The following is a 21,178-nucleotide window of genomic DNA, read 5'->3' as shown; positions in this document are numbered from 1 at the left end:
AATAATTAATTACACTTAAAGAAATGTCTATTCACCCAGTCACTCGTTCCTCACACCTCGCTGGGCCGCACCTCTGGCGAAACACTCGCCGCAGCACCCCTCGTGGGTCTCCACCGCGGGACTCCGTCGCCGCACTCCGCCGCCGCCGTCACACCCTTCGCCGATATCCCACTCGACGCCTCGCTCGGAACTTCACTCGGGACTCCGCCACGCCCGCGATTCTATCGCCCGGAAACTCCGCCGCGAGAAAACTGCCGACTCCACTCACTCACTCACTCACTCACTCACTCACTCACTCACTCCCTGTTCTGGAACCTTTGTCCAAGGACTTTGCCATTCTGCCACACCCGCGGCACTATCGCCTGGAAACTCCACCGCGGGAGAACTCCCCACTCAGACTGACTCTGACTGACGTACTCGGGCCAACCTCCTTATATAGCCCTTGGGTTCCCGTCCAGAACAATCGGGCATGTCTACGAGATATTGCGCGACCTTCGCCGTTGAAATGTCCAGAAACGCGTCGTGAGTCCTGTCGAAGGACGCGGCGGCTGCTCAAAGAACGCCGATAAACGCAACAAGCATCGGGTTCTCACAAAACGCGCCGATAAACATGTCTGAGTCCTTTTATACCGCAGTGCGGCCTCTTTTAAGTAACTCGATCTGAGGCAGGTGCGCGCTGCGACGGTCAGGATGTCGCGAGATAGTATGACACGAGATACCAGGGAGAGGATGCGGGTGGAAGGGGGCGCAGACAGGCCGAACGAGCGCGGCGACGCTAAGCACTGCAGCCAAGCGCGATTGTAACTTTATACACAAATTGAACTATATTCTAGTTAGGTTTGGCTTTGACTATAAATGTTGTGTTTATTGTGGCCAACATTATAATTTTTTCTGCATGCATATCTTCATATGAACTAACACTTCCAATATATACAGTTTTATTTGGGTATTTACTATTTATTTTTGTTTGATGGAGAAAATGTTGCTGAACAATTTCAATTAACTGTGTTATATTTCTTTCTTTCAGGTGTTCTGCTTGCGATGCTGCTCTGTCTAGTTGGTATTTTGAGAAAGATGGTCTACTTTTTTGTAAAGAAGATTACTGGACAAAATACGGCGAATGTTGTCAAGATTGTGGCCAGGTATATACAAAATAGTTCACCTCAACTCAGAAGTAAAATTTAAAAAAGTACAGATTGTACTCTTTTTTAATTGTGTTTAAAATTTTTTGTTAAGTTGTTTTTGTACCATTGGGTAGACAAATAATCAGAAATGAAAAAAAGAGTAAAATTTTTATAAGGTAGCCATTGTCATAAACATTGGCAGTCTCTGATATTTTGAATGCTTATCGCTTTAATTAGTTATTCATTTATAAAAAGCATGACTACTTGGCCATCTCTCCCACCAGGTGCATGTGATGGCTTATGAAATATCAAATCACCCTAATTTCATAAATAACATTCACCACTTTAACATTCACGAACGACTTTCAATGGTTCATCATTTCCCAAGTGTTTTTTGTATGTGCTTTTCAAACCACAGCTAGTCAGAGAAGTCTGAATCATCACAAACTCCTAATTATCTGCTTTGTGGCTTATCTACTACAGTATGGAAATATTTAATAATCTTATTTGATTTATAAAAAATTACCTTTAAAAATGGCAATAAAAATGATATAAAAATTGTTGCTAGATTACAGCAATTAAGAATAGGAATTGTATTTTCACCACCTGCAATTGCTATGTTACAATATATAAACAAAACAAATTAATAATTATTGACAACTACAGTCGCTGTGGTTTAGAATGACTTGAATCACTACTTGTGCCGCTGCCCGCCTGTTAAAGCCGTTCTGCTGCACTATCTTTAATACGCGTACCTGTCTTCCTTCTCCCAGTTGGCAGTCTTGTACTGCCATTATGGCAACCCAAGTTGCAGAGGCACACTCCGCCATTTATCACTGGGGTCGCTGTCAACTCAGCGTTCACACCTGGGTGCTGCTAGTTATTGTTATGGTTTGATTTTATTTCTGAAACATCTATCCACTTGAGTAAATTGATTGATAATTGAAACACATTTAGTACTTTCTCATAATATTGTATTAGTGGAAAATAAATTTACACTCTTAAAAAATAAAAGCCTCCAACACACTCTGTTTCCTTGACTCGCAGAGATGAGCTAGCTCGAAAGCAACCAGATATTAAACAAAACACTACTATGGGGTATCCAACTCACAAAGCCAAAATCAAGGTGATAACTGTTTTTTTTTCTTCAGGAAACTGGTTGCTGAACTTTCCAACCAACACATTTTAATGAACTGGTAAATTTTAAATAAAATTTAATGAATTTGTTCTGCAGGACAAGTATTTATTACATTTTTTCAATTCTCTTTACATCAATAGTTATTTAATATCCTTTAATTTAATAAAAATTTTTTAAACCATTTCCTTCCTTATCAGAACAATAATGTGAAATGTTCCTGCCCTACCAGCTGTTAAACAATTATATCAAAACACCTATTAATTAAATCTTGAATGTAACTTTTTACTCAACTGCAGCAATCTTAAAATTTGATAAGTGTCATTATTAAATGCCTTCTTTATGTTCCTCGTAAAAGATATCTCACATGCCTCTGAGACTTCAAATTAAAACTCATGACTGTGAAACTTTATCGTTCAGTACACTCCCTATTTAACGCGGTTGTCAGAGGACATTACTTTTACCCGCGTTGTTGCATAACCGCGATGTTTCGATGTGACCAAGGTCAAAAGGCATAAAACACCGCCTGTGTTCTAATAGGTCGGCAAGCACGCACAGTATAGATGGCCCGCCTTATGTACGGACTTTGCATCCGCAGTTTTCACTAAACGCGGGTGTAAAAATAATAAATTTTAAAGATAAATATTAAATGTTGAATTTTTTTTCCGCGTGCCGCGCACAGTTTGTCGCACGGCCTACGAGCGCGCCACACGCCGCCATACACACGTGCAGCACACACACTGCTGCCAGTCTCGTGGTGTCAGCCACAGTATCTGCTTCGTCTGAGTGTCCGTAACAAAGTAAGTGCAGTGTGTGTGGTTACACACGATTCTGTGGTCAAAGTCTTCTAAGTAGAAAGGCCCTAGAGATACTTCAAACCGAATATGAATCGCAAAGTACCGTACCGAGTTTTATTGACAAAATAAAAATTCTAGATTTACTTACTGATAGCGTGTCTTTTGCAGAAGTAGGCCGCAGATACGGGAAAAACGATTCTAGCATTCGTACAATAAAAAATAAAGAACCGTCTATCGTGTCAAGTGGTTAAACTTTATTATCCATGTTTACAGTAAATTATAAATGGTCACACGTGGGAAACAAAAATTGCGCCAAATTAATTTTAGCGCAATCAGTGGCGCCGTATTAAAAATTCTGTTAAACTTTGTATTTACTTATTCCACCAAACGCTGTGTCGAGTTGCTGAGTGTGTGTGTGGCTCGGATCGGCAAGTGTTATATTCCCCAGGCTTAAAGGTCGTGATGCCGCTACACATAAACATTTCCGGGGCTTGTTTACTACCTCATGGCAAAAGTGGTACAGTATGGTTCACGTAAGTATTGGACCACTGGGAATTCCTCTGCAAAGATTAAAAATATGCTAGCTGATTTACTTTACTATTTAATGTTAAAACATTATACCAAAGTAAAAAGATGAACATGTATAATACAATGAATTACCCAATAATATTACGTCAGTAGGTTCAAGTTGTAACAAAACATTTATATACAGATGTTCAGTAAAATACCAATTAATACAGTACATACTGTACCGTAAAAGATGTAAAAAAATAAAATAACTCATAGTTAGTGTAAGTGCTCCACACTAAATGGGAAGATTCTGGAGTGGAATTTTAAACACTGGACTACCTGATTTTGCCTTGTACGCAGCGACGCTGCTCAGTCAAGTGACTCATGCTCTGCCTGTGTGCTGCGTGAACACATTCCCTCCCCCACCCCTTCCCCTTGCCGTGTTTCTGCCCGCTTCAATCTCTAACTCTCTCTACGCCTTATCTTTCCCTCCCACCTTTTACCTCTCTGACAGTATACTTCAACTACCCTGCCCCATTCACTGCTATACATAATACCGCAACCTCTCCTGTCAAGACAGCACAGCATGGGACAGGTCAGACGTTAAATAAAAATAAAAAACTGCCCTCAAATTTACAGTTACAGCGTGGAGCTTTTACACAATCACTAAAATATATGTATGTATTACATATGTATATGTACCTATTCTATTCTTTTAAAATAATCGGACATTTTTGTTTGGCGTACTAATGCAGTGCGTTTCTGTTCTGCATAATGCTTTAAGTTTGCCAGGTGAAGCAACGGGACATGATTGGGCTCACTCTGTTTTTCTGTACCTTCTGGGATACCGCACTCACGTGATATGCTCGCTTTCGTCTCACCTTTTTTCACACGCTCAATGATTTTTAGTTTATCTGCTATATAATGAGTTTTTCGTTTCTGTGACATTGTACCAAGCGCTAACAAGGCTGACTGTAAAAACACGTCTTCAATAACGTACGGTCAACAATGACTTGTCTCCTCTTGTCAACACACGCGACCACGAGAAGTGTGCAGATGGGAAATGAGTGAACTACATACTCAAGGTCACCAGACGTCCCCCCTTTCGGCTTACTCATCGCCCCTCTCATCACTAGCGCTTATATTCCACCCCTCCCGTCTACCCGGGTGTCTTTGTCGCATTTCTCGGCTCGCCTCTCCCCTCCCAGCGTTTGCCGTCATCCAAGCCTATCCAACATCAATCCCCAGCCGAGTCACGCTGGATAATGTCGCTGGACGGTGGGCTTTATCGGGTCCCCTGTCCGATGCTTAATTTGTGAGATAAAGCGACGTTAAGAACTAGTGTTTCAGAAAATAACTCTGGGCTGGATTGGACCATAGTTGGAAAACCCTACAAGATAGAGGAATAATGTATGGAGATATCTTGTTTAGAATTTCACTGAGGACATTTTCTATGCCTAGGCTTTTTTCTGCCCGATGCTTAGTTTGTGAGTTACGACGCAAAATTATCCTAATCGGCTGTCAACCATTTATTCCATTATTATTATTCATTTCTGATTGGGGGACATGGTTTGACCCGCGATATACCCGATTCCGCGATCAATCGGGGCGCGATATACCGGGAGTTTACTGTATTTACTTATTTATTATTTGGCTTTTAGTTTGGTGTCTTTAATTATCCTAGCTACATTATTTAAATTAAAAGTCAACTGTTTAACTTGTGCAGCAATCCCATGTTGACTTGTCTTGCAGGGTCGTCCACCCTTTCGCTGGTTAATGTCTAAATAAAGTGTCCTTTCCTCATGTCCACCTCCATGAGATGACTGGTTATCAAGATCTCTTAACGAGCCGCAGCACCCTCGTTACTCGTTAACTCTTGTAAAGTACTCTATTGCCCGGAACCAGCAGTTTCAACTGCCATGGTCTTTGCCTATAACGCAGTTCTGTGGGTCAGTATAACAATTGCTCTCTCTCTTTCGCTTGCGCTCTGCTTGCATGTCAACTGACACACAGCAATCTTAACTGGCCTCTTAAGAAAAAAGCAATTCCCCAATTAATTTAAGTCTAGAAAAGTTGCTTCGTAAAAAATATGCTGAAAACCTAATTGGCACAAAATTTTTGCTAAAACTTGTATTTTACTTGTTGCTTATTTGTTGAGTAAGCCCTAATCTGAACATCACCTCTGTGGTGGCCATGTTTCAAACAATATGTTTGTATCTAGTTCCACCACCCTCTTCCCAACTTGGCTATGACAAGCCTCATAGCCATGACATCTCCTCTTTCATTTAAAAATGAATACAAATACACTTTTTACAGTAAACTCATTATGTCACATTTCATACATACTTTCTGGTTCAACAATCTAGGTTTTTTGATGGGATCACATTTCTCCCCCGGCGAGTCTTCATGGGAAGCGGTGTGCTCTGATGATCCAGGTAGTCACCAAACTTCCTGGCTGGTGATGTGGTCAGATGCATCTGATCTTCTTTGAAACCATCAACATTTGGGCAGTTGTTCCTTCAGTGGGTTGTGAGTGGCTTGATAAACCATGCATTTGTTTAGTACCAACCTTTGGGAGCCTTAATGATATATTACCTGAAGTTTGGTATTGACTCTACTAATCTTGTTTGGAACCCATTGTTTATGAGTCTCACGGTACAGGATTTCTTGTGCTGTCCTGGTTTTGTCTGTTAAATCAGGTTTTTGGTGGTTTCAACTGATTCTTTAAATCAGTGCAACCTGCAGCAACATGGTACTAGATGGAAGAGTTCATTTTGTTCTCCTTCCCATTTGACGTGATGGGGAACACAACTTAAAATTAGCAGTGATGTAACAGTGCTAGCTTTGTCAGTTATCTTCCTCACACTTTGCCAGTAGGGGATTTGCTTCTGGCACGTACCTTTCTACTAACCCATTTCAATGAAGAAACTGCGGACTTGATATCCTTTGGTGGAAATTCCAGTCGTCTCTAAACCTTTGAAATTGTTTGGATGTGAATGAGGTTCTTGCGGAATGTAGTGTTGAGAAAAACCACACTTTTATTGTTTTTATTATTACAGCGCTAGTGGTAGACGTAAGTTGTTGGAAATCAAAATTGCCTGCTTAGGAGTCTGCGACAAGGATAAATTCTTTGCCTTTATGATCAAACAAATTACTAGGTACATGCATCCATGGTCTAGAAGGTACTATGTTATTCACGGAGTATTACCTATGATGGATTCTTGTGAAGTTTCTGGCAGATGTTACATTGCTGCACATTAGAGGTGTTCAAAGCTTCAAAAATTCAAAGTCAAATCAAAACTTGTTGACTTATTGTCAAATAATTTTCTTCAAATTGGTCATTGAGTTAAATTGTTGTAACTTCATTTAACACTGGCATAATGATGACTGAAGTGAATAAATATTTCTTTATTTTTTACCATACAAATGATCATAGAAATTAATTTGTTTTATTGCTATTAAAAATATTACTAATACCGTTCACTGCAGCAATCAACATCAGAAATCTAATGTTTATGTTCTAATGAAGGCTAGCGAATAAATGAATTATGATTTATAAAAAAAAGTATACTTGTAAATGATTATTATTCGAAAGATTAATCATACATATATAACAAGTAACAATAGCCAAAAGAGTATGTTTGTGAATTATTTATCTACATTTTAACTGTAGGCATGTGTGAAGTATTTCTAATAGCAGTCGGCTATTGTGGTTACATCAACAGGTTATTCTGGATCCTTTGTTTTCCATAAACATTTATAAATTTATGAATCAACTTTAAATTACGTAAATGTGTATTTTAGTTTCAGCATAAAATATCTTTTGAATTATTACAAATCATAACACTGTATTGCTGATGTTGAAAAGTAAAAGTTTTATTTAGTAATATAGTCCAAAAATTAATGTATAAAAGTCAACTTCAATATTTATAGCCCAGGAACAGATCTCTTAAAAAGGAGCTTCAAGGTTATTACAAAACCAAAACTTCATTTAACATTATTCTAGTCATTAAAGGAACAAGAGGTCGGGCGTGCAAATATAATCTGACGTTTATAGTACAACACAACATGTATGCAGATATCAAAATAATAATTAAGACACACACTAAGGTTTATACATGTAGCAAAAGGGTTTACTGATGCTCTTTTAATAAACCACTGCCTAACATGCGGCTTCTTACCATGTAATTGCTTGCGTATTAGAGCTCGCCGCGAGTCCATTCGTTGGGTGACCACTGGCACCGAAATGAGTAGTCAACTCGTTCGTCTTCTTTGCTTTGTGGCTGCAACGAGTAGGCTCTACCACCAGGGCTGTCCATATATGGATGCCTTCCTGTAGTCGGCGTGCTCCGATATGCTGCAGTCATCTCATTCCCTGGGGACTATTTGGACAGCGACAACTTCCTGTTCAGTACATTCGTCATTGGTGCCTCATGGTAATACCAAAATGCAGATTAACGCCACGGTACAAGTTGCTCCTTGATACGTAGCAACAATCAGTCAAGTAGTGGTGAGTGATGTGTACAGGATGAATGGTCTCTATCGTAGTAACTTGTTTCCATAGTCGTGCAGCGTGTATGTCAGACAGCTGATTACCATGTTCACCCAGCAATGCCGTCATGCTTGGCTCATCAACTTACGTACCCGTTCCGCAAGTTAACCGACTTTTTACTCTATGAGCGAGTCACTACTCGCTCACCTCTGAGCACCTCTCGTGACGTCCAACTCCACTGACGGCACGTCCAAACTGGGGAACTACTGGGTGTAAGTACTGATGGTACTAGCGGCATAGCAACAGCAGGCAGTAGCGATGTCGGTAGCTTCCTCGGTGGTGTTCAAGCTCCTTCTCCTCCTCCACTTCGTGACGGGGCAACTGTCTTCTGGGCCATGCTTGGCGCAACATCCAGGCAATGTGGCGATCAAATGAACTGGATTGTTCTTTGGCACCCGCACACAAGCTTTGCCGGTCCTCGTAACTCACAGGAGTGTCGATGAGGCTCTCTCGGAGCGTTGTGGGTTGCCGTCCCAACAGGGGTTACTCACAAAACATAGGGAAAACACTTCTTCTCAAAGACACGTGACGTGTGAGTGGAAACCCACCTGTAACAAATCTACCTTTATTTCTAGTGTTTAACCGACAATTATATCATGGAATGATTATTTAGTCATTTCCTTTATATCTTTTTTTGCAAAACAACGTTTTACAGTAAATCATAAACAGAAATGTGAGTTTAGGCCTTCATAAATGTGAAAAATTTTTTTGTGGTTTGTGTAAGTAATACAGTATAAAAAGTTATTATTATGGAAACTCATGGCCTTATATAATGTTAGTTTACAGAGAGCAAGGTTTTTACAGAATAAAATTTATTAACTACAGTCAAACCTCTCTGAAACGACCCCTCACGGTTCCCAGGAATAGGGTCTTAATAGAGGGGGGGTCGTAATAGATGTTTTCCGAAATTTTCAGTTGATTTCACCCTCCCCCCCCCCCCCTGCCCTTTTCCAAACCGCTACTCGCTAAGAAACCAGCCGTACAATGGCAGGATGCTGTCACTCACAATGCTAGACGGCTTTGCTTTAAACCCACTTCAACCTTCATGACAAGTCCGTCGCCCTACAGGCCACCTCTGAAGAAAATATGTCAAAAGAGAGTTTATTTTTACTTGTTAGTTTACATGTACGTTTTCTGCTTGCCGTAGTTAAATACACTAGAACCCCGATGTCACGAACCCCGGATTTAACGAAGCAGTGATTTTAGGAAAAATTGGACATTTCGACCAAAATGTGAAATTCAGAAAAAAATTAAAAACAAAACAAAATGAAAGATCATTAAAATCTGTTAATTTTAACACACAGCGTATTTTTGTGTCGGCTTTAATAATTCCAAAATGTTCATGTAAGAATAACAAAAAAATAATGGGACATTTCCTTTAAAAATATGTCAGCGGTAGGTTCTGCTACGCGAGTGGGCGCACACTCAGCTCGCCCGGCTGGCTGGTGGCAGCGGCTTCATGACGCATAAGCTCACCCCTCCCTCCCCTCGGTATCACTCTTCAAGGCTAGCTCATCCCTCCCAGACACAAACCATCTAGTGTCCTCCCTTATAACACCCCAACTTAGCTCCCCTTTGAAAAACCTTCAGTGAGAAAATGCTCATTTCACCCTCCCTTCTCCCGTAAAATTGGGCTATTATGAATGGGGTACTAAAGCGGTGAGGGAGGGGTAAGATTGTAAATATTTTCGGACCCCTCCCTCCCCACCTAACACGCCCAAAAAAAAGTATGTCAAAATATGTCACTTTTCACACTAAGTTCGAGTTCAGTCATCTCTGGCAAGTAATTTACAGCCTTTCAAACTTAAATATAAATGTATTTTAATAGCAAGGGTCCTATGAAAAGGAATATACAGAATAAAATCAAGCTGCTGTCACCAAAGGAAGCATAAAACGGCACAATGCGTGTTCGCTTCATTATTGCTCGCGCGAGAGGCGAGATGTGGAATGTTAGAAAGATAAATGCGGGGGAGACAGAAGGCAGCCAGTGTGTTTCCTGCGTGGGGAATAAGTGGCGTAGCCTTTTTTATGCCGGGTGAAGCGACCTTTTTCTGTCAACCCATGGGAAAAGATAATTGCTTGAGCTGTCAAAATAAACATCGCGGCGGCAGTTAAAACAAGTCGAGGCGGGCGTGCATCCAGTTGGTCGCTGTGTATATCTACTCGAAAAAAATAACATCCCAATTCATAACAAGATTCCTTATAACCTACACGTATTGCCGGATGTTTTCAGCCTGATCCATGCAAGTTCTTTAGCCACGTTTTGAATGAAAACAACTGGCGGGCCAGTGTTGTGCCCTGTTTTACGGACACATAAAGCTTTTATCAATTTGCTGACAGTTTTAATATATTTTTACTCGCCTCGTTAAAATGAAGCAGATAACGTGATTGTTAACAAGTACAAGCAGCATCCGAGATTGGCCGCAGCGCACGGTACGGAGAGAGGGTGAGCAAGGGCGAGCGAGCGGCCGACTACCATGTTCACACGCTGCGGCCGGAGGGCTTTTCCTGCATTGAAGGGACGTGGAATGGGGGTTTTCAAGCTCTGACAGCGGCCGACAGGAAGTGGTATCTATTTTTAGATATGCGCTGCCTACGGCAGTACAGCACTCGGCAAGAGAAACACAGTAACACGCTACTCACCAAAAGAAACTTATTTTCTGTCCGATTTTCTTCCGATTTTTGGCAATTTTTTCACGGTTCCTCGAAATCGGGTTGTAATAGAGAGGTGGTCGCAATAAATGGGGTCGCAACAAAAAGGTTTTACTGTATTGGTATCTGAGTTGTACTTTACGTTTTACAGTCTTTCATAGTTTGAGTTTTTTAATGTAATAAAGCTGTCCATATCATAATAAATTATTTGTTTCCAGGTTATCCATTTTTGTTGATAGTTTTAGTAGTTTGTATTAAAACATGTATGATGTGCAATGTGTTGATTTGTTTAGATAATCACAGGCCCTGTGATGGTGGCGGGAGATCACAAATTCCATCCGGAGTGTTTTCTCTGCACTTCCTGTGGAAACTTCATTGGTGATGGGGAATCTTACGCTCTTGTCGAACGCTCAAAATTATACTGGTAGATATTTCATTTCTCTTAGAATTTTATTATATGAATTTAATTAAATTTTTAAATTAGTTTAATAGTTATAGTATCTGGTCAGTATTTATAAGTAAATTTTTTTGCTGATAAATTTTTTTTCTGCAATACTACATTATCTTATGTTTATACTAGGCCTGTGTGAATTTTTGGATACAAATTGATTCAACCTCTAGTACTAACACTTGGAAGTAACGAATATTTGTTTGCTTACGAATACTTGACATAGTATACCTCATGAGTTTATTCATAAGTTTTACAATCTCAGCTGCTATGTTTGAAATTTAAGGTTGATTTTACCTGCATTCTGTTCTGGGAAAGTAGAGTCAAGTCAGCGCATGTGATGCACAAAAATAATTTAATTTAAAATTTATATTTATGTTTTACACATTAAAAGCAGCTCTGGAAGGATGTGGAAGTTGTCGGTTTTTGCTGAGATTAAGGGGAAAGCCAACAAAATTTTCTGTTCCTCTACATTGAAGTATATTTTTGTGAGTCATAACGCAAGCAGCATATTTACAAAAATGTTGCGCAATGATATTGCCCTTTTTATATAGCTCTAAAATTTACTAGGGGCAGTAGAAATTAACTTCGAAATAAACATGATTTACTCTAAATTAAATGTCCAAAAATAATATTAAACTGCACATTTTTAAAGCTAATTTTCTGTCTTCTCAATAATGATACTTTTATTCACATATTGTTTTGTGTGTGACTTTCTTTAAGAGGGGCAAAAATTACGAGACAAAGCGGAGTTTTCTAAAAATTTCGGTCTTTAACGATGATCAAAAGTGTTCAAGTTAAATGACATCTTAAGGTTCGTAGAAGGCGAAGCGTTTTTGTTGTGACGCTGCGACACTTACTTGGGTCTGATGCAACGGTTACCTCCACCAGTGGGTGGCAGGCACAGTTCATGCCCTATGATCATTTTATTCTTCGCTTAAGGCATAAACTAGCCCAAGGTAGCCAGCAATGATTACTGGCTTGGACATCAACGAGCTCCAAAAGGGCACCAAACCATTTGCCGAAAACACCTCGTACACCATGTCTAGATAGTGCAATTTGTCGTGAACTATTACTCAATGTTACACGTAAACTCTTTTCTATATCCCGACCTTATTTTCTTCCCAAAGTCAAACATTGTGGATGCAACGTGGAATTTGTGAACTGCACATGACCCTTCTGGGCCCTTAGCTGAGCTGATTCTCACCTGCGGTTCACCTCCCCCCTCTCTGCTCTTTCCTTCCCTCCAGGGGCTGCCTGCCTTTGAGCTCACGCAAAAGGAGGCCAGCACACTACCGTGCATTTACGCACTTAAATAATACTATACGTATTGTTACGATATACCGCGGGGTTCGTAAAGGATAGCCCAATAATAGATTTTACTTCACACTACACAGTTTTATTGATGGCCACTACTTATGTCACTTACAATTAATCTTATAAAATTGCTAAATAATAAATTGCACTTAAAAATGTTGCTTCACCAGTCACTCGTTTCTCACAATCCGCACACCTCGCTGGGCCGCACCTCTGGCGCAACTCTCGCGCAACTCTCGCCGCAGCGCCCCTCGTGGGCCTCCGCCGCCGCCAACGCACTTTCCTTCGCCGAGGATCCGCTCGACGCCTCGCTCGGAACTTCGCTTGGAACTCCGCCGTGCCCGCGACACTATAACCCGGAACTGAACTCTTCGCCCTGGAACCTTCGTCCAGGGACTTCGCCGCACTATCGCCCCGGAAGCTCCGCCGCGGGAACACTCCCAGCTCCCGCCTCAACTCTCTCTCTGAACTCTCCTGCTGAGGCCGACGTCCTCTTTTTATATATCAGCCGCCATTTCTGGAACTCACAAGCGCGGCTGGGGCCAGTGGCGTCATTCCCCGCCGACCCGACGGCAGAAATCTCTCGAAACACGTGTCGGCGGCTGCCAGGGCGAGGTGTCAGATGTCTAGCTATCAGCGCCACGGGGGGAGTGGAGGGCTGGAGGGAGGGGAAGCGGCGACCCAGGTGCGCACTGCACATCTCATGTTACGGCAGCATGTGATGCAGCCCAGCTAGCTCTGCACCTGCGCGTGACGTGGCCTTGCTCACGTTCATAACAATTTATATTTCTATGCCCAAAAATATAATTACAACTATAAGAAAATTTAAATCCTGTAAAAATTTTCCTTTTAAAAAAATACAGGCTTAAAATATAATACTTACAGCTTGTTTTATATCTCCGCTGTTCTAGGCCTTTTGAGACTGTCTTTCAAAGTCAGTACCAACTATCACATATAATCACCAAGGATCTTTTTATCGTTCTTAACCATTACCTTAAAATAAATGGAAATACCTACAAACTAAAATCAGTAACTTATCAATAAAATAAAAGGTTAACATCATTGCCAGCAGGAAGTGACGTAGCACTGACTGCAAAACAGTATCAGTAATGTTTCATATTTTTTACATCTTAATGTCTTAAAACCAGTTTATATTTTAATAATAAATTTGTGTTTCATTAATCTGTATCTGATTTTTGCCAGCATTAACTAAATGTAAGTTGTACAAACAACTGTGTATTAATTTGAATTACAAAAAAATAACTATAATCTTTAACCCGATCCCAATCAATAATGTATAGTTTGTAAGTTTGATAAAATAAATATGAATTTTAGTTTCCTTTTTTCATACGGTCAATGTCTGTGGCGATAGCAATGCAAACTGTGTACAGTGTTGTGAAGAAAAACATTGTGATCTATCTGTTATCTTGCCAGATAGTCCAGTCAGACAAGGGAAGGTAGGGTTAGATGGGGCAGGTAAATCTCAGGGAATATGCTGACATACGAGTGTGGAATTCTGTACAGGAGGACTGAAGAGCTTAGGACACGGTATGATACGGGGGAGATAACCAGTATGAGGAAACAAGTGACCACCTGATCTCTGTTACACACTGGAAAGCTATGGGACTTGCTGTATCTTGTCGGGTTAGCAAATACACCATTCTGGCTGATGAAGCTAAAGTGAATGAGAAAATTTTTAGGGTTGGACAATATGTCTCTCTAACCTCTTATTATATAAAATGATCAAGATGAGACTATTTGGCCTCAGAATACAAATTACTAGTACAAAATTTCATACTAGCTATTACTAAACATAATTTCTGTAATATAATGTTTACTTTGTTGTATATTAAACTAACACCTCTTATCACTAGTGCATTATCAAGTGTGTGTGTGTTCACCAGTGGGCAGTGCTACAAGCGCCAAATGCAGCCGCTTGGCAAATCGTCGGCATCGCCATATGTGCGTAAACCTCATTCTATAAGACTGGTTGAAATTCCGCCTTCAAGTGGCGCTCAGAGGGGAATTAAATTGAGCATGGAGACTTCGGAAGGGTTACCAATCAGCCCTGAATCCTACGGCTGCAGAGGACTGAGAATCTCGGAGTGAGTTTTTAAAATTTTATCAAATTTTTTGTTTAATCTGCAAACCTACCATTTTGCTTACTTCAGTCTGAAGCTGCTACCGCTTTGTATCCATTCTGCTACACTTCCACTTCTGCCTGTGGATCTCTTGCTTTTACTCAATCGCTGGTTATTATTTTTACAACTACACTTGATTTATTGAGCAGAAACGCTTGTCAATGTCTGATGACAAAATGTCTGTGTTTCTGATCTGTTTGATAATGTTATTAGTCTCTTCATATTTCAGTTTGTGTTATTTACAACCACTTGTGGACAGGTAGAAATGACAGAAATACCATTATTTATATTTATATTTTCAGAGTCATGTTAGGCTGCTTAGTATGTTTTTAATTTTTATTTTGAACAGTTTTGATGCAGGTACAACCATATATATATATATATATATATATATATATATATATATATATATATATATATATATATATATGGTTGTACCTGCATCAAAACTGTTCAAAATACACACACACACACATATATATATATATATATATATATGTGTGTGTGTGTGTGTATGTGTGTGTGTGTGTATATATATATATATATATATATATATATATGTGTGTGTGTGTATATATGTGTGTGTGTATATGTGTGTATATATATATATATATATATATATATATATATATATATATATATATATATATATAAGATACTCAGTTAATAAATACTGCAAATGCTGTTTGATAAAATAATTGCCACAATTTAAATTTGTAACACATTGAAACCTTTCCATTAAGAATATAGTTATTCCTATACATCCTTATATTTTAGTTTGTACAAAAGAACATTTTGTATTCTGTGTTTGGTTTATGATTGGTCATTATATGCTGAAAAAAGTGAAAGGAAATATTGTATAAGAATTAACTTAAACAAAAATAATACAAACTGATAAAGTACTTGGAATGCAGATATATATATACACACACACAAATACATATATATATAAATATATATATTATTTTATGGATATCTAATTTTAAGTGTTCAATTTTGCTGGTTTGCCATCTTGAAAAATGTCTCATGCCACATTGCTTGTAAGTGAAAGCTTATTTGTAGGCCTACTAAGATGTTGGTTATTCGAAATCTCAGTTACAAAATTTAAATGAAAAATTCTCTTGCAGATGGTGTTAAATGTTGTGTTTTCATTGACTACTGGTGTCTGTGAAAGAGATTCCGTTTGGTATCTGTGATTAGTTCTCATTATGACTGTGAAACAGAAAAGTAATTGCTGTTCTAGGTCCATAAGATTTACAGTCTTTGAAATAATGTTATGCAGTATTCTAAATGATAAATACATAGTAGTAAAGATAAGCGTAGGGTGTGATGGGTACCCGTGTACCCGCACATACACATGTGTGAGCCCCTGCTAAATGTAACACGGAGCAGCGGGCTGTTTGAGTGCCGTGGCCGCTGCCACATCGGGGTCAAGGAACTTCCGCCCAGTGGTCGGAAGCGGAAATTGCGCTCACCAAAGGCTAGTCTGGATGTTTCGACGAAGGAATCAAACTCGTCTGAAGGGGTATATAAACCCCTCCTCAGCTCATTCAGAAAGAGGAGCCCAGCAGACGCCATGCTGCCGGAACACCTCGCGAGCTACACTGTCGACAAGCCGCCCGCTGTTACCGTTCCCTTAAAAGGAAAGGACGCAAAACAACGGAGGCCAAGGGGCGAGAGAGAATGCATACATATGATAACATACAATTTAGTGTATAATTTCGAATCCGGTAAAACATGATCACAACAACTATTTTCATTTAAAATATGCTTGCCTCCATTACGGTACCAGGTCTGTAAACATAACAAATATAATTTTAGCAAAAGCAATACTTAAGAGAAATCATAAACTGACAAGGGCCTTAATGGTGACTGTGTCAGACCACCGCACTGCATTCACCCTGCTACTGTCTATACTATACAGGTAAACAACTACGCAGTAAAACGAACTAACTACCAAACTGTATAAATATGTAGATGATTATTCATAAAACAAAACTTAACATTTTAGTATGTTTTGGTATTGACTGCTGAAAACTTAATCAGTCAGTTATTCTTATCACATGGATCATTTAAGCCTTCACATTGAACAATATTTACGTGAAGTTATATTCTCCAGAAACACAAGAGAAAAACAACTCTGCCAGTATACTTGAGCAGACATGAGAGCTTGGCAATCTAGAATATTTACATTACTATTCGTATTATTTAATGATCATATACGAAAGAGTATTCAATATTGATTATTTACAAATTTACATAATTATTTACAAAAATACAAAATGTCTTGTGACTTTAGACGTGCCCGAATTCTGCCGCGGTAAGTTTTTAGGAGGTTATCAACACAATACACTGCCTGCCTATGTGGTTCCAATGCCTGTCACACTCTCCTCGGAAGATTGCGGTAAAGTCTCCATGAGTTGCTCCTCCGGGTTGTCTATGTCCTCTCCCGGGGCGCCATACGCAGTTCCAGGCCTTTTCCGTTGTAGGTGAACACTTCTGCAGCAAGTCGTCAGCAACAGGAACTCGTCTTCAGCCACAAACTTGCTGACGGTGGCGTCAGCTATTCGTGGTGCTTCTAACAAGTAGGGGAACCAGTTCACCACTCGCAAATACTGCAACTTGGTGACCAGAAATACAAGTTGTCACACTCGTTCTTCCAAACAGCACCTTCCTCTAGACTCGCAATGCTTGCTTTGACATCAAGTCTTGAAACTACTGTGTGCCTGTCCTTTCGCAACTTCCGATTGCTGTCTGCGACTCTACACCAAGATGTGAACGTAATTGAATATGAGCATCGTATTTCTTGTTTGTCTGCAACTCCACTTAAATCTGATAGTGTCTGTTAAGGTTTCTTGCCTGCACCTCGCGAACCTCACCACCACCGCCTGCCCCCGTGACCTTGACTGCGTAGTTGCTTGAGCGCTCAACTTTTGTACACGAGTATAAATTACCACTGGTTACTCCGTACTGCCACAGTCTCCAAATTTCTTAGTTGTTTCTGCAAATATCCGCAGCCAGTCTATTTCATTAACTCAAGCAAAGTGTAGTCAACGAAGCTCACCAGAGTCTAAGTCCATCTTCTCCTGGCGTCATGGCAGCGGGCAACTTGTTGACAGTGTAGCTTGCTAGGTGTTCCGGCAGTGTGGCAGTCTTTGGCGAGCTGAGGAGCTGTTTATATACCCCTTCAGACAAGTTCGATACCTTTGTCGAAACATCCAGGCTAGCCTGAACTGCCGCCTTTGATGAGCGCAATTTCCGCTTCTGACCACTGAGCGGGAGTTCCGAGGATTGCCGAAGTTCCCTGACCCTGACGTGGCAGCGGTCGTGTATGGCAGGACAGTATCACATTTAGCAGGGGCTCACACATATGTATGTTTGGGTACATGAGTTATAAATGGTACGGTTATGCTTAGAAAGGCTTAGGGCAGCAGTACTTTTAAGTGAACGTGAAGTACAGAGATAAAACCTTGCACATGCTGCCAAGGACTCTAGTGTTGGAAAGTGCTTCTTTAACTGGCATAGCAGCACACTTGAAAAAAGAGATTCCCTCCCTGTTCTGTTGTGATGTATCATTATAAGTGTTAAGAAACAGGGGTTAATTAAAATAAGTAGTTGTCACAGAGATATAAAACACAACCTATACACAAAAAATTTTGTTGGAAAGGTCAAAAATTTCTTTGCTTTCAAATGGGCTGAGAACACTTTGTGAATGGATTGAGGCCACTAGGTAAGAGTTGCTTGGTGGCCATTGGCTTTCTCCTCTTGTTTTAAGGCTGTGTCCACTGCAATATCACTAGAGATTTGCTTCCGTGTAGGAGGCATGGCACTGTCTACGATATTTGGAGCGTTCTTCATTTAGGGTATAGTTTTTTAAAAATTACCACCGTGTTTAAAAATGCATACATTTTCATCCTGGATAGAACTAGTGGACTAAGTACAGTTGACTTTCGATAATCAAGCACTTCGGGACTTAGCAGGTGCCGGATTACGAAAATGCAGAATATTTAGCTGTATCGCCTTTGATCACTAAGCACTAAGTTGTAGAGCAAATGCAGCTGTAAGATGGTGTTTGGAAGCAAATATTGTTTAGCAGTAACATAACATTTCAACAGAAATACAGGTCAAAACTCAATGTTTAATATGCATTTTAAAAGCTCGTATGTACACTTTGGAGCGATTCCGAGCCATGCCGAATGCTTCCGACTAATCCTGGGCCGTGGTGAGCACTTCGGCCCACCACTTATGTGTGTACTGTAAAAATGTTTTAGACTTCAGATACAAATTAAAGGTTATTAGCATAAGTTTGTGTAGTATCTTAGTAATCCATGTAATCTTCGCTGATGCCAGACCATTTAATTCTTGCAGTTGGAATCATATTGGAATCATGGCTGCCAAGTGAGAGTGTAATGTATCATGTTCAAGTATTTGAAACAAAACCAGAAGTATTGCGACAAGCAGAATGTTATGAAGGTCACACTTATTTTGGTCGCACTTTAGTTTTAAGTAAGTCAACTGTGCGCATGATCATATGAAATAAGGACTGTATTAAAACATTTATATAAGTCTGATACTTGTTGGTTGTACTAGCAGGAATATATTTGACATCAGATACCGGAACATAAATTAACAGATGATTCATATGGAAAAGGTTGGTAAATGAATGTTGCAATGGAAAATTATCACGAGCCTCCCATGATTGGTGTGAACCAAGCGGCTATACATTTATAAGCACTTTAATTTAAAAAAATTAAATTGTAAATATCCGGACTGTAATATCAGTTTCACTGCCAGTAAAGGATGGTTTGGAAAGTTCGTGGGAAGGTACGTGACAGAGTTGAAGGTCACGCCCGGGCGGGCAAACCAACCAGCCGACTGATGATAAGTATATAACCACCTCTCTCCCATTACGCTGTGTCGTATTTGTCATACAAAATATTTGATGGTAGGTTTATAAAGATAAGTGGTGTGACGTATTTATCGTTGAATATTATTCTGCGCATTTATATTACGTGAAGAATATTTCCCTACACATTTTGGAACAAATTGAGTAAATCAGCCTTGCTGTTTATGAGACTGATGAGTCAGAATACGCGATTTCGAATAACACAAATGTTTTTTTGAATGCATTAGTCGCACTAAGTGTGGGATTGGTGTATTCACTTTACTCACTTTACTTAGTCCATGATGAGCAGTGAGAGAACGCAGTTGTGTTTCTTGCGTGATCCTATTATGTAGGTCAATGGCAAGTAAATACTTAATGACCAAAGAGCAGCCTAAGTACGAAGCATTTGCTTAACAGTTTATATTTGTTGGGTAAGCTAAATCATAGAACTTTGTTTAAAATGGTAAGTGGCAGTAGTGTTGTGAATTTTTTAAAGTTGGGAACTGTTTTTTGGATGTCACTATGTTAAATTTCTTTGATATGTGGAATTTTTTTTAAAATGTGGTTTATGAAAATATTTGCTGAGAAGTTGTTTGCACAGTACCAATGTTATAAGTTTTGGAGCATGTCGATGAGTGCAATGGAATTCCTTATTTCAGACTTCTGAGTGTCATTCACGGCAAGTTGGGCAAATTTGCAGTTTCTCTCCTAGCAGCTGCCTTTAGGCTTTGCTGCCATTTATCATGTAATAGGTAAACCCATTCCTTCTTCTGTTTGCTAGCTTCTCATGTATTTGTATGGCTTCTTCCTGTTCTGTGTCTAGCGGCAATCGTAGGAACTGGTTTTGCATAGAAAATTTCTGTTTGTTTTTGTAAGGCTTGTGTTTCTGTTGAATGGTCTGTAGGAAACTTTTTTATGAAGTAATGATGTATTAATTTTTTATGTATTTTTGATTATTATCATAATTAAATTGCAGTGCATTTTATTTGTAAAGTAAATTTTTTATGAGCAGAACTTAGCAAATAATTTTTTTTTCTTAATAGTATAAGCTTACTGCTTGTACAGAATACTACACCAATCCCTTACTTACCACATCTTCAAATTGCACAAACTCATTTAGCATGATGTTAATTTTACTACCCTAGTCTTGAATAGCACATCTCTAAATTTCAGTCAGCACTAAATTGACACAGGCAAAAAAAAAAGTCTGGCATGACGGCCCAAAGTCTGCTTCTACTCGGTGAACAACAGATGTGCCGTGGCATACAGTTAGCTATAACGGAGGGGAAGAGATGCTCGCGCAGGTCTGACTACGCTATCGGCTGTTGTACAAACATCAGCTATGGCAAGTTCAGTTGCAGCAATGGAGTGTAAAGGGCCAAATGGTTTTACATCTGTGTGTTTGCTGTTGGGCCGTACTGTTGTCGCCCGGCCACAGACCAGGCCGTGATGAACTTCAGTCTAGCCAGTGGCAGGGAACTCGCCTGCTCAAACACAAAGCAACATCTGTCGATTCCTCTGCCGGTTACTGTACGTGCGCAAGCAACTGCAGTTGGAATCATATTGGAATCAAGGCTTCCAAGTGAGAACGTAATGCATCATGTTCAAGTATTTGAG

At 39.8% G+C, this 21,178-nt stretch overlaps 1 protein-coding gene across 4 annotated transcripts in view; it reads left to right on the top strand.

Annotated features, from left to right (window-relative positions):
* The window catches only part of LOC134529090 (LIM domain kinase 1), an 84,769-nt gene that overhangs the window by 7,377 nt on the left and 56,214 nt on the right, over positions 1 to 21,178 (top strand). For 2 of the 4 annotated variants that reach the window (XM_063362809.1, XM_063362810.1), the window contains exons 3-6: positions 1,028 to 1,142; positions 11,064 to 11,194; positions 14,440 to 14,640; positions 20,221 to 20,313. In XM_063362809.1, the coding sequence (XP_063218879.1) occupies positions 1,028 to 1,142; positions 11,064 to 11,194; positions 14,440 to 14,640; positions 20,221 to 20,313 (540 nt within the window). The remainder of the gene's footprint in view (positions 1 to 1,027; positions 1,143 to 11,063; positions 11,195 to 14,439; positions 14,641 to 20,220; positions 20,314 to 21,178) is intronic. The other 2 variants (XM_063362811.1, XM_063362812.1) reach the window with 1 other exon arrangement.

Source organism: Bacillus rossius, chromosome 2 (assembly GCF_032445375.1).
Source record: "Bacillus rossius redtenbacheri isolate Brsri chromosome 2, Brsri_v3, whole genome shotgun sequence".
Classification (NCBI taxonomy): domain Eukaryota; kingdom Metazoa; phylum Arthropoda; class Insecta; order Phasmatodea; family Bacillidae; genus Bacillus; species Bacillus rossius.
This window is presented reverse-complemented; position numbering and strand designations above follow the sequence as displayed.